The 13257-nt window shown below is 51.2% G+C and overlaps 2 protein-coding genes across 7 annotated transcripts in view; one reads left to right on the forward strand and one right to left on the reverse strand.

Annotated features, from left to right (window-relative positions):
• The window catches only part of RALGPS1 (Ral GEF with PH domain and SH3 binding motif 1), a 552121-nt gene that overhangs the window by 443816 nt on the left and 95048 nt on the right, over positions 1-13257 (forward strand). For 4 of the 6 annotated variants that reach the window (XM_063935880.1, XM_063935879.1, XM_063935881.1 and 1 more), the window contains 2 exons: positions 1210-1336; positions 4219-4370. The exons of the other annotated variants lie outside the window; for them this stretch is intronic. In XM_063935880.1, the coding sequence (XP_063791950.1) occupies positions 1210-1336; positions 4219-4370 (279 nt within the window). The remainder of the gene's footprint in view (positions 1-1209; positions 1337-4218; positions 4371-13257) is intronic. 6 annotated transcript variants of the gene reach the window in all.
• The window catches only part of ANGPTL2 (angiopoietin like 2), a 260169-nt gene that overhangs the window by 208382 nt on the left and 38530 nt on the right, over positions 1-13257 (reverse strand). The window lies entirely within an intron of this gene.

Raw genomic sequence — 13257 nt, forward strand, 5'->3', positions numbered from 1 at the left:
TTTTTGTTGCGCACCCCCGGGCAGCCTGAACTAAAATGTGGAATTACAGATGCAGAAGCCGTAGACAGTCTGGGCACCGTTACATGTGGGCAGCTGGCAGAGAGGGTCTGTGTGAGGACTGGGAATACCCTGGCGCCATTACTGGATGAGACAGATGACGGTGGCATTCCTCCGCCCGGCCCATAATCTGCCATCTGCGCCCCAATATCATCATGTCTTGTAGGCGGGCAATCGCTGACAGTCTGTCTAGGATATTGTGTCTGTCCCATACAGGGCTCAGTGTTACAGAATGGCCGCTATAACGCTACTAGAATGCGCGATGTAATATAACATGGAACGTTGCAAAGTGTATGGATAGAAAGATAAGATTTGCTGGCATTTAGGGTCTGGCGCAGAGTTGCACAAGTCGGTTTTGCGCACGGATATTGCATGTTTTTGCATTGCGCACACCAGAGCAGAGCGTGCGCATCTATAGGCTATTCACAGTCATACGCATCTCAGTCGCACCTATGCTTGCCGCTGGAGGGATGTAACCGGGCGTGCGCGTCAGGGATAGGGCGGATACACTATGCTGGTATAATTATGGCTGACTTGTGCGCAACTCTGAATTAGCGCCTTAGCGCGTTAACTCGAACGCTCCTCCATGTCACAAAGTTATGTCCGTTGGGGGGTGTCTAAGGGACCCACTTATCTCGGCCCCTCCTTCTTACAATCAGCCTAATATTTGCAGCTTTCGGGGGTATAGCCGCAAATATACTTTGATAAATGGGCCCCTAACACCCCAACTGAGCTCTATCAATAGCAATGACAACAGTGACACCTACTGGCCGTAAAGAGCAGTTCACCCAAGACTGAAAAGTAATATAGAAATGAGTCTATTTACTAAAGATTTCCATCAATCTAAATCGATGTTATTTTCTGGAGGTAAAACACACATGTACTAACATTTACAAATGAATATAAAAGAATCCTCTCTTAGTACGTTTGTTATATCCCCTGAAACACAATTTCCATTCAGCTTCATTTTCATCTATTTAAAACAGAGAAAAACTGATTTAACAAAAAATGACCTTTAGTAAATCCCCCCTATATCTAGCTGTGGGTAAGTGTATATGTGTATTTATGTGTCTCCTGTAAGGACGCCTCCTGCAGCTGTGGGGACAGGCGCAATATTTCATGGTATCAGTATCCGTTCATCTCTGTCGTCAGGTCCCTCCGAGATGACGGCTACAATGAGATACAACAGACGACCGACTTGTCCAGACGCTTCAGTGGCCACCAGTCTCCCAACCCCTCCCGTCTCCAGGCATAGGAAGAGCCGCAGCTTAGGAAACAAGTGGGTCTGCAGCTCCGTCCGTGGCTGCCACACTATATCTTACTGCTTCTACTGTTTCAGCCGTGAGAGTCATCAGGACAGTAAGGGGGCCATTCAGTTCTGCACCATGTTGGGTAGCAATCTGCAGATGCGCACACTGCCTGATATTATGGTGGCCCAGCATCGCTGATTTTCCATAGAGGCGAGAGGCAGAATCGGTGATCTTGGTGGTCGCAATGCGCCGCAGAATTGAATTGCCCCCAAAGGATCATTAACAAACTGCGAAAAGTATAAACCCGCAATGTTCCTTTGTGCGCACGCTTATGCGATGGAGGGTGCGTCAGGGGGCATAGTAAAAACAGTGCGAGTCACTTTATGATATCATCATTATACTTCTGGGTTTTTTTTCAATAACAGCTGGGTTTGGGCCTATTCGCTCTGTGTCACATTGGTTAAGGTTGTGTAGGGATTAGGCCCGATCTCTGACACAGAATTCAGATAGACAAAGAGCGCACGTCCTCCCGCGTGGCAGGTTGCAAACGCACTTCTCCATTCCTTTATTATAAGGTGGTCCCGTCCCACAAAATAAAACCTCTTCATTTTTCCATTTCAGTGAATCACTCAACTAGCTTATGCGCAGTCTCTGCAATGACCCCTCTGGCCGGCTGCTATTGCGCCCCGGGGAACGTGCGCCTTTCCATAAACCTTAGTACTTTCATGCAGAATTAGGCGTGTGACACAAAGCAGCATTGGTGCTGTGGTATTGTACTTTACGCAGTTGTGAATGATCCTATCACCTGTACTAACTGAAGGGAAACAGAATGCCGTGTTTCCATATACTGCAGGGATGGGGAATATTCGGCCCTGTGGCTGTTGCTGAACTACATATACCAGAATGCACTGCAGTAGATTTGCAATTTGGTCATGCTAAAACTGTTGCAGGGCATGCTGGGATGTGTAGTTCAACATCAGCTGGAGGGCCAAAGGTTCCCTATCCCTGATATACTGTATAAGGCCAACTAGAAACCATGGTGATGTTATACTCAGTGTTACAAGCTTTCTTCTCTGTAGTGGCTTTTAGGTCTGTGGTTTTATAACCTGACAGTGTTGCAGTTGCTATTCCTGTCTATGAAGAGGTTCAGGTTGTGTACAAACCTTTTCCACAGATAGGGTATAAAATGGGCCACCAATTGCAGCACACATTTCCATCACGTATGTAGTTCATCACATATGTCCTGCAGCTGGAAACGACCTTTGTATAAATATAAACACTTATCTAACAGTACTAAATGCTACATTAATATTAAAAGGGTTCAAAATAATTATAATTGTTTCCTGTAAACCTCCCTCCCCTACTAACGGAATGGTAGAGTCTAGTGACTGGGACCCCGCTGATTGGGAGAGACCACAGCGCCTCTGTAAAGGGGGTCATTCTCTTCCACAGGAGATTCCCAGTGACTGGCTGCTGTGACTCCCGCCATCTGCTGCGATTCATTACGTTGCGGCAGAGAGACCTCCGAAGCAGCGGGGTCCCGGACATGACAGCTCTGTCGTTTCATTTTCTTGTGGGATAAAGTCATAAACACAAAACCTGTCTCATTAATATGTAAAACCACAGAACTGAGAGTAGCGCAGATGTTACATGTGACTGAGATACGGCTTACATTATTCAATTATCCTCCGCGTATAAAGCGGTCTTTGTGAGAGGAGCGTTCTGCACCTTCCCCTTCTACGTCCTATTGTGCCGCATAACCACAACACCCCCCCCCTCCTCCGTCATCACCACATCTGCGCCAGATGCGAGAAAGAGGCGGCTGAGACAACAGCAGAGGATAATACTGTGACGTAGATGTAACCGGCCCCATCTATATTATATGTGTTACGGTCTACAGTCATTTACTGCTTTCTATAGTCCAGCAAATGTCTAGAAGGCGGCGATAAAACGCCGGATCTGGCGGCTGAGCAGCGCCTGGGATACATTTTATGGTAACTTGGCTTTGCACCCCTGCCAACCCAGGTGTACCCCTTTTCTCCATATATTTTACTTACAGTAGAGGCATAATATCCTCCCAGGCCCCAATTACCTGTACACCCAATACACGTTCTCTTGGCTACAGGAACAAATTAAATATAAAGTTATTGCTGATGAAACCAACGTAATGGAAATGCCCGAAGGGACAAAATGTCTCTGGGCATTAGGGGGTTAAATGATAAATCCACCCCCGTGTACCCGGCCCTGTGTTATACGTAGCACACCTGCCCTCGTCATCCATTGGTTAGCTACGCCCTTACTTACACTGTATCTAACACGTACTAACTAGATGCCTGATTCATGTCTGTAAGTAAAGCAAAAAAAGCAAGTAACTTTATGTCTGGAACACACCATGCTGCCACGCAGGGGAGCAAATACAGTTATATTGTTTATGTGCAGGGTAAATGCCGGCTGCTTTTGCATGTAGCTCACATGTTAGACAGCTTTATGTGTACACTGCAATTTAGATTTCAGTTTGGACACACCTCTCCCACATCTAACTCACTCTGCACATGTTACATCTGCCCCACCTGCAGTGCAGCATAGTATTGCCCAGTTGCTTGCTTTTTTTGCTTTACTTACACACATGAATCAGGGCCTAAGAGCGTTATTGGGGACAGTGTGTGAAGCTGCTGGTAGGGTATTTATCCTTCTGGAAGCAATTCCCTGTGAGAAGCGTAGGACAGGACTGGAGTCCACCGTAGAGGGCAGATCAGGGGGGCATTTGGCCTTATTTAGTGCACGAGGACCCCTCGGCTTTGACATTTCAGTTGACCGTTTTGCTCATTCGCCTGCTAAGCACCCATTGAACATGTGTGGAATGAATGGTACAAAGATCACGACCTGGCTTCTGTCTCTTCCATTTATCCAGTGTGATGTGTCAGTTCAGTGTTGTTGAGAGTAAGAGTGCCACATTTCCATCCGAGAAACAGCGCCACCTGCTGGATGATAGTGTCTTAGAGTCGCAGAGCCCCGCCAAGACCAGCGCCCAGGCCGCTGCCTTCACCAACGGCATGTCAATAGGTGAGTGCATCCTTTCTGATCTCTTCTGTGCCAAGCTTCCCATTCCTACTGCATTATACAGCTCATTCTGTCTATGATTTATGGAGCGTGACTTAGTCCATGCCGCAGGCTGCCGATACGCCAGTGTCTGAGAACAGTATATATGTCTGAGAACAGTATATAGGGATTTATGGGTATTGATTATACAAATCGTTGTCTGCAGCCGAGTGTAAGAGGAAATGTGGCGGACATTTTGTTGTCTGGGCCTTTATTTTCTAGCACTGACATCAGTGAGCCATATATTAAATATTGGTTCGGCACCAAAATGGCTGCTTAGCTGAGGTAAAATGTCATCGATAGACTATAATGTCACAGCAGTGGGAAGGGGAGCAGCGGCTTCGGGTGAATACATTTAGTATTGGAGGGATGTGGTAATCTATGTATAAATATATACAGTATTTGGATTACATTAGTTATTTTTTGTGGCAGTTTCCACCCTCTTACCCGCTGGCATCACCACACAGTAATACTATTAATGGATAATATTTTTAATACTACTAAATGCGTGTACTTGGGAATTAAGGGTTAGAGATGTTTCCCCGCCTATGCAGTCCGTATCGTTTCCGGTACCGATTCTTAGATGCCGAATGCTCCGTTTCATTTGCTATAAATTCACTAATGGAAATGGCGTGTCCCCACAGTAATCGCCACTACCGCAGCTTCCACCTGAGAGTGCCGGCATCTAACACGACGTCACAGCGGCTGACCGCTCGTAACTCACATTAGCCACCACATCTGTATCCTATCCTTTATAGTGTCCGTTTAGGAAACAACTTCTACAACCTGGAATAACTTCTATTAATAGCTGAGGGTGTCGTAATCCAAAATGCAGTGCCCCCCACCCCAATTCTCTTTAAATGCCCCTTTGTCAACCCCCCAACCTTTCAGTTTCGTGATTCTGTTTCTCTTATCTTTCACACTCACACGCTCCTGCTATTACTCCGTCCTGTACGTTCTCTCACACGCACCTGGTGTTACTCCGTCCTTAACGTTCTCTCACACGCTCCTGCCGTTACTCCGTCCTGTGCGTTCGCTCATACGCACCTGCTTGTTACTCCATCCTGTACGTTCTGTCACACACTCCTTGTTACTCCGTCCTGTACGTTCTCTCACACACTCCTTGTTACTCCATCCTGTACATTCTCTCACACGTGTCTGCCGTTACTCCGTCCTGTGCGTTCGCTCATACGCACCTGCTTGTTACTCCATCCTGTACGTTCTGTCACACACTCCTTGTTACTCCGTCCTGCACGGTCTCTCGCACACACCTGCTGTTACTCCGTCCTGTACGGTCTCTCACACGCTCCTGCTGTTACTCCGTCCTGTACAGTCTTTCACACGCGCCTGCTGTTACTTCATACTGTACATTCTCATGTTCTCCTTGTTACTCCATCCTGTACATTCTCTCACACGTGTCTGCCGTTACTCCGTCCTGTGCGTTCGCTCATACGCACCTGCTTGTTACTCCGTCCTGTACGTTCTGTCACACACTCCTTGTTACTCCGTCCTGCACGGTCTCTCACACGCACCTGCTGTTACTTCGTCCTGCACGTTCTCACGCGCTCTTTGTTACTCCGTCCTGTACGTTCTCTCATACGCACCTGCTTGTTACTCCGTCCTGTACGTTCTCACACATGCTCCTGCCATTACTCCGTCCTGTACGTTCTCTGGCACGCGCCTGCTGTTACTCCGTCCTGTACGTTGTCTCACACACTCCTTGTTTCTCCGTCCTGCACAGTCTCTCACACGCGCCGGCTGTTACTCTGTCCTGTACGTTCTGTCACACACTCTTTGTTACTCCGTCCTGTACTTTCTGTCGCACACTCCTTGTTACTCCGTCCTGCACGGTCTCTAGCACGCACCTGCTGTTACTCCGTCCTGTACGGTCTGTCACACACTCCTTGTTACTCCGTCCTGCACGGTCTCTCGCACGCTCCTGCTGTTACTCAGTCCTGTACAGTCTTTCACATGCGTCTGCCGTTACTTCGTCCTGTACGTTCTCTCACACACACCTGCTTGTTACTCCGTCCTGTACGTTCTGTCACACACTCCTTGTTACTCCGTCCTGCACGGTCTCTCACACGCGCCTGCTGTTACTCCGTCCTGTACGTTCTGTCACACGCTCCTGCTGTTACTCTGTCCTGTACGTTCTCTCACACGCTCCTGCTGTTACTACGTCCTGTACGTTCTCTCACACGCTCCTGCTGTTACTACGTCCTGTACGTTCTCTCACACGCTCCTGCTGTTACTCCGTCCTGTGCGTTCGCTCATACGCACCTGCTTGTTACTCCATCCTGTACGTTCTGTCACACACTCCTTGTTACTCCGTCCTGCACGGTCTCTTGCACGCACCAGCTGTTACTCCGTCCTGTACGTTCTCACACATGCTCCTGCCATTACTCCGTCCTGTACGTTCTCTGGCACGCGCCTGCTGTTACTCCGTCCTGTACGTTGTCTCACACGCTCCTGCTGTTACTCCGTCCTGTACGTTCTCTCACACGCACCGGCTGTTACTCTGTCCTGTACGTTCTGTCACACACTCTTTGTTACTCCGTCCTGTACGTTCTGTCACACACTCCTTGTTACTCCGTCCTGCACGGTCTCTAGCACGCACCTGCTGTTACTCCGTCCTGTACGGTCTGTCACACACTCCTTGTTACTCCGTCCTGCACGGTCTCTCGCACGCACCTGCTGTTACTTCGTCCTGTACGTTCTCTCATTCGCACCTGCTTGTTACTCTGTCCTGTACGTTCTCTCACACACACCTGCTTGTTACTCCGTCCTGTACGTTCTCTCACACGCTCCTGCTGTTACTCCGTCCTGTACGTTCTCTGGCACGCGCCTGCTGTTACTCCGTCCTGTACGTTGTCTCACACACTCCTTGTTACTCCGTCCTGCACAGTCTCTCACACGCACCGGCTGTTACTCTGTCCTGTACGTTCTGTCACACACTCTTTGTTACTCCGTCCTGTACGTTCTGTCACACACTCCTTGTTACTCCGTCCTGCACGGTCTCTCACACGCTCCTGCTGTTACTCCGTCCTGTACGTTCTCTCACACGCGCCTGCTGTTACTCCGTCCTGTACGTTCTCTCACACGCGCCTGCTGTTACTCCGTCCTGTACGTTCTCTTACACGCGCCTGCTGTTACTCCGTCCTGTACGTTCTCTCACACGCGCCTGCTGTTACTCCGTCCTGTACGTTCTCTGACACGCTCCTGCTGTTACTCCGTCCTGTACGTTCTCTCACACGCTCCTGCTGTTACTCCGTCCTGTACGTTCTCTCACACGCGCCTGCTGTTACTCCGTCCTGTACGTTCTCTCACACGCGCCTGCTGTTACTCCGTCCTGTACGTTCTCTCACACGCGCCTGCTGTTACTCCGTCCTGTACGTTCTCTGACACGCTCCTGCTGTTACTCCGTCCTGTACGTTCTCTCACACGCGCCTGCTGTTACTCCGTCCTGTACGTTCTCTCACACGCTCCTGCTGTTACTCCGTCCTGTACGTTCTCTCACACGCTCCTGCCGTTACTCCGTCCTGTACGTTCTCTCACACGCTCCTGCTGTAACTCCGTCCTGTACGTTCTCTCACACGCTACTGCTGTTACTCCGTCCTGTACGTTCTCTCACACGCTACTGCTGTTACTCCGTCCTGTACGTTCTCTCACACGCTCCTGCTGTTACTCCGTCCTGTACGTTCTCTCACACGCTACTGCTGTTACTCCGTCCTGTACGTTCTCTCACACGCTACTGCTGTTACTCCGTCCTGTACGTTCTCTCACACGCGCCTGCTGTTACTCCGTCCTGTACGTTCTCTCACACGCTTCTGCTGTTACTCCGTCCTGTACGTTCTCTCACACGCTTCTGCTGTTACTCCGTCCTGTACGTTCTCTCACACGCGCCTGCTGTTACTCCGTCCTGTACGTTCTCTCACACGCTACTGCTGTTACTCCGTCCTGTACGTTCTCTCACACGCTTCTGCTGTTACTCCGTCCTGTACGTTCTCTCACACGCTTCTGCTGTTACTCCGTCCTGTACGTTCTCTCACACGCGCCTGCTGTTACTCCGTCCTGTACGTTCTCTCACACGCTCCTGCCGTTACTCCATCCTGTACGTTCTCTCACACGCTCCTGCCGTTACTCCGTCCTGTACGTTCTCTCACACGCTCCTGCTGTTACTCCGTCCTGTACGTTCTCTCACACGCGCCTGCTGTTACTCCGTCCTGTACGTTCTCTCACACGCGCCTGCTGTTACTCCGTCCTGTACGTTCTCTCACACGCGCCTGCTGTTACTCCGTCCTGTACGTTCTCTCACACGCTCCTGCTGTTACTCCGTCCTGTACGTTCTCTCACACGCTCCTGCCGTTACTCCGTCCTGTACGTTCTCTCACACGCTCCTGCTGTTACTCCGTCCTGTACGTTCTCTCACACGCTCCTGCTGTTACTCCGTCCTGTACGTTCTCTCACACGCTCCTGCTGTTACTCCGTCCTGTACGTTCTCTCACACGCTACTGCTGTTACTCCGTCCTGTACGTTGTCTCACACGCTACTGCTGTTACTCCGTCCTGTACGTTCTCTCACACGCGCCTGCTGTTACTCCGTCCTGTACGTTCTCTCACACGCTTCTGCTGTTACTCCGTCCTGTACGTTCTCTCACACGCTTCTGCTGTTACTCCGTCCTGTACGTTCTCTCACACGCGCCTGCTGTTACTCCGTCCTGTACGTTCTCTCACACGCTACTGCTGTTACTCCGTCCTGTACGTTCTCTCACACGCTCCTGCTGTTACTCCATCCTGTACCTTCTCTCACATGCGCCTGCTGTTACTCTGTCCTGTACGTTCTCTCACACGCGCCTGCTGTTACTCTGTCCTGTACGTTCTCTCACACGCTCCTTGTTACTCCGTCCTGTACGTTCTCTCACACGCGCCTGCTGTTACTCCGTCCTGTACGTTCTCTCACACGCTCCTGCTGTTACTCCGTCCTGTACGTTCTCTCACACGCTCCTGCTGTTACTCCGTCCTGTACGTTCTCTCACACGCTACTGCTGTTACTCCGTCCTGTACGTTCTCTCACACGCTCCTGCTGTTACTCCGTCCTGTACGTTCTCTCACACGCGCCTGCTGTTACTCCGTCCTGTACGTTCTCTCACACGCTCCTGCTGTTACTCTGTCCTGTACGTTCTCTCACACGCGCCTGCTGTTACTCTGTCCTGTACGTTCTCTCACACGCTCCTTGTTACTCCGTCTTGTACGTTCTGTCACACGCTACTGCTGTTACTCCGTCCTGTACGTTCTCTCACACGCTACTGCTGTTACTCCGTCCTGTACGTTCTCTCACACGCGCCTGCTGTTACTCCGTCCTGTACGTTCTCTCACACGCCCCTGCTGTTACTACGTCCTGTACGTTCTCTAACACGCGCCTGCTGTTACTCCGTCCTGTACGTTCTCTAACACGCGCCTGCTGTTACTCCGTCCTGTACGTTCTCTAACACGCTACTGCTGTTACTCCGTCCTGTACGTTCTCTCACACGCTACTGCTGTTACTCCGTCCTGTACGTTCTCTCACACGCTCCTGCTGTTACTCCGTCCTGTACGTTCTCTCACACGCTCCTGCTGTTACTCCGTCCTGTACGTTCTCTCACACGCTACTGCTGTTACTCCGTCCTGTACGTTCTCTCACACGCTACTGCTGTTACTCCGTCCTGTACGTTCTCTCACACGCTTCTGCTGTTACTCCGTCCTGTACGTTCTCTCACACGCGCCTGCTGTTACTCCGTCCTGTACGTTCTCTCACACGCTACTGCTGTTACTCCGTCCTGTACGTTCTCTCACACGCTCCTGCTGTTACTCCGTCCTGTACGTTCTCTCACATGCGCCTGCTGTTACTCTGTCCTGTACGTTCTCTCACACGCGCCTGCTGTTACTCTGTCCTGTACGTTCTCTCACACGCTCCTTGTTACTCCGTCCTGTACGTTCTCTCACACGCGCCTGCTGTTACTCCGTCCTGTACGTTCTCTCACACGCTCCTGCTGTTACTCCGTCCTGTACGTTCTCTCACACGCTCCTTGTTACTCCATCCTGTACATTCTCTCACACGTGTCTGCCGTTACTCCGTCCTGTGCGTTCGCTCATACGCACCTGCTTGTTACTCCATCCTGTACGTTCTGTCACACACTCCTTGTTACTCCGTCCTGCACGGTCTCTCGCACACACCTGCTGTTACTCCGTCCTGCACGGTCTCTCGCACACACCTGCTGTTACTCCGTTCTGTACGTTCTCTCACACGCGCCTGCTGTTACTCCGTCCTGTACGTTCTCTCACACGCGCCTGCTGTTACTCCGTCCCGTACGTTCTCTCACACGCGCCTGCTGTTACTCCGTCCTGTACGTTCTCTCACACGCGCCTGCCGTTACTCCGTCCTGTACGTTCTCTCACACGCGCCTGCCGTTACTACGTCCTGTACGTTCTCTCACACGCTCCTGCTGTTACTCTGTCCTGTACGTTCTCTCACACGCTCCTGCTGTTACTCCGTACTGTACGTTCTCTCACACGCTCCTGCTGTTACTCCGTACTGTACGTTCTCTCACACGCTCCTGCTGTTACTCTGTCCTGTACGTTCTCTCACACGCTCCTGCTGTTACTCCGTACTGTACGTTCTCTCACACGCTCCTGCTGTTACTCTGTCCTGTACGTTCTCTCACACGCTCCTGCTGTTACTCCGTCCTGTACGTTGTCTCACACACTCCTTGTTACTCCGTCCTGCACAGTCTCTCACACGCACCGGCTGTTACTCTGTCCTGTACGTTCTGTCACACACTCTTTGTTACTCCGTCCTGTACGTTCTGTCACACACTCCTTGTTACTCCGTCCTGCACGGTCTCTAGCACGCACCTGCTGTTACTCCGTCCTGTACGGTCTGTCACACACTCCTTGTTACTCCGTCCTGCACGGTCTCTCGCACGCACCTGCTGTTACTTCGTCCTGTACGTTCTCTCATTCGCACCTGCTTGTTACTCCGTCCTGTACGTTCTCTCACACACACCTGCTTGTTACTCCGTCCTGTACGTTCTGTCACACACTCCTTGTTACTCCGTCCTGTACGTTCTCTCACACGCTCCTGCTGTTACTACGTCCTGTACGTTCTCTCACACGCTCCTGCTGTTACTCCGTCCTGTACGTTCTCTCACACACACCTGCTTGTTACTCCGTCCTGCACGGTCTCTCACACACGCCTGCTGTTACTCCGTCCGGTACGTTCTCTCACACGCTCCTGCTGTTACTCTGTCCTGTACGTTCTCTCACACGCTCCTGCTGTTACTCCGTCCTGTACGTTCTCTCACACGCTCCTGCTGTTACTCTGTCCTGTACGTTCTCTCACACGCTCCTGCTATTACTACGTCCTGTACGTTCTCTCACACGCGCCTGCACACGCTCCTGCCGTTACTCCATCCTGTACGTTCTCTCACACGCTCCTGCTGTTACTCCGTCCTGTACGTTCTCTCACACGCTCCTGCTGTTACTCCGTCCTGTACGTTCTCTCACACACGCCTGCAGTTACTCCGTCCTGTACGTTCTCTCACACGCTCCTGCTGTTACTCCGTCCTGTACGTTCTCTCACACGCTCCTGCTGTTACTCCGTCCTGTACGTTCTCTCACACACACCTGCAGTTACTCCGTCCTGTACGTTCTCTCACACGCTCCTGCTGTTACTCTGTCCTGTACGTTCTCTCACACGCGCCTGCTGTTACTCCGTCCTGTACGTTCTCTCACACACACCTGCAGTTACTCCGTCCTGTACGTTCTCTCACACGCTCCTGCTGTTACTCTGTCCTGTACGTTCTCTCACACGCGCCTGCTGTTACTCCATCCTGTACGTTCTCTCACACGCTCCTGCTGTTACTACGTCCTGTACGTTTTCTCACACGCTCCTGCTGTTACTACGTCCTGTACGTTCTCTCACACGCTCCTGCTGTTACTCTGTCCTGTACGTTCTCTCACACGCTCCTGCTATTACTACGTCCTGTACGTTCTCTCACACGCTCCTGCTGTTACTCCGTCCTGTACGTTCTCTCACACGCTCCTGCTGTTACTCCGTCCTGTACGTTCTCTCACACGCTCCTGCTGTTACTCCGTCCTGTACATTCTCTCACACGCTCCTGCTGTTACTCCGTCCTGTACGTTCTCTCACACGCTCCTGCCGTTACTCCGTCCTGCACGTTCTCTCACACGCTCCTGCTGTTACTCCGTCCTGTACGTTCTCTCACACGCTCCTGCTGTTACTCCATCCTGTACGTTCTCTCACACGCTCCTGCTGTTACTCCGTCCTGTACGTTCTCTCACACGCTCCTGCTGTTACTCTATCCTGTACGTTCTCTCACACGCTACTGCTGTTACTCCGTCCTGTACGTTCTCTCACACGCCCCTGCCGTTACTCCGTCCTGTACGTTCTCTCACACGCTCCTGCTGTTACTCCGTCCTGTACGTTCTCTCACACGCTCCTGCTGTTACTCCGTCCTGTACGTTCTCTCACACGCTCCTGCTGTTACTCTATCCTGTACGTTCTCTCACACGCTCCTGCCGTTACTACGTCCTGTACGTTCTCTCACACGCTCCTGCTGTTACTACGTCCTGTACGTTCTCTCACACGCTCCTGCTGTTACTCCGTCCTGTACGTTCTCTCACACGCTCCTGCTGTTACTACGTCCTGTACGTTCTCTCACACGCTCCTGCTGTTACTACGTCCTGTACGTTCTCTCACACGCTCCTGCTGTTACTACGTCCTGTACGTTCTCTCACACGCTCCTGCTGTTACTACGTCCTGTACGTTCTCTCACACGCTCCTGCTGTTACTC

This window comes from Pseudophryne corroboree, chromosome 8 (assembly GCF_028390025.1).
Source record: "Pseudophryne corroboree isolate aPseCor3 chromosome 8, aPseCor3.hap2, whole genome shotgun sequence".
NCBI lineage: Eukaryota > Metazoa > Chordata > Amphibia > Anura > Myobatrachidae > Pseudophryne > Pseudophryne corroboree.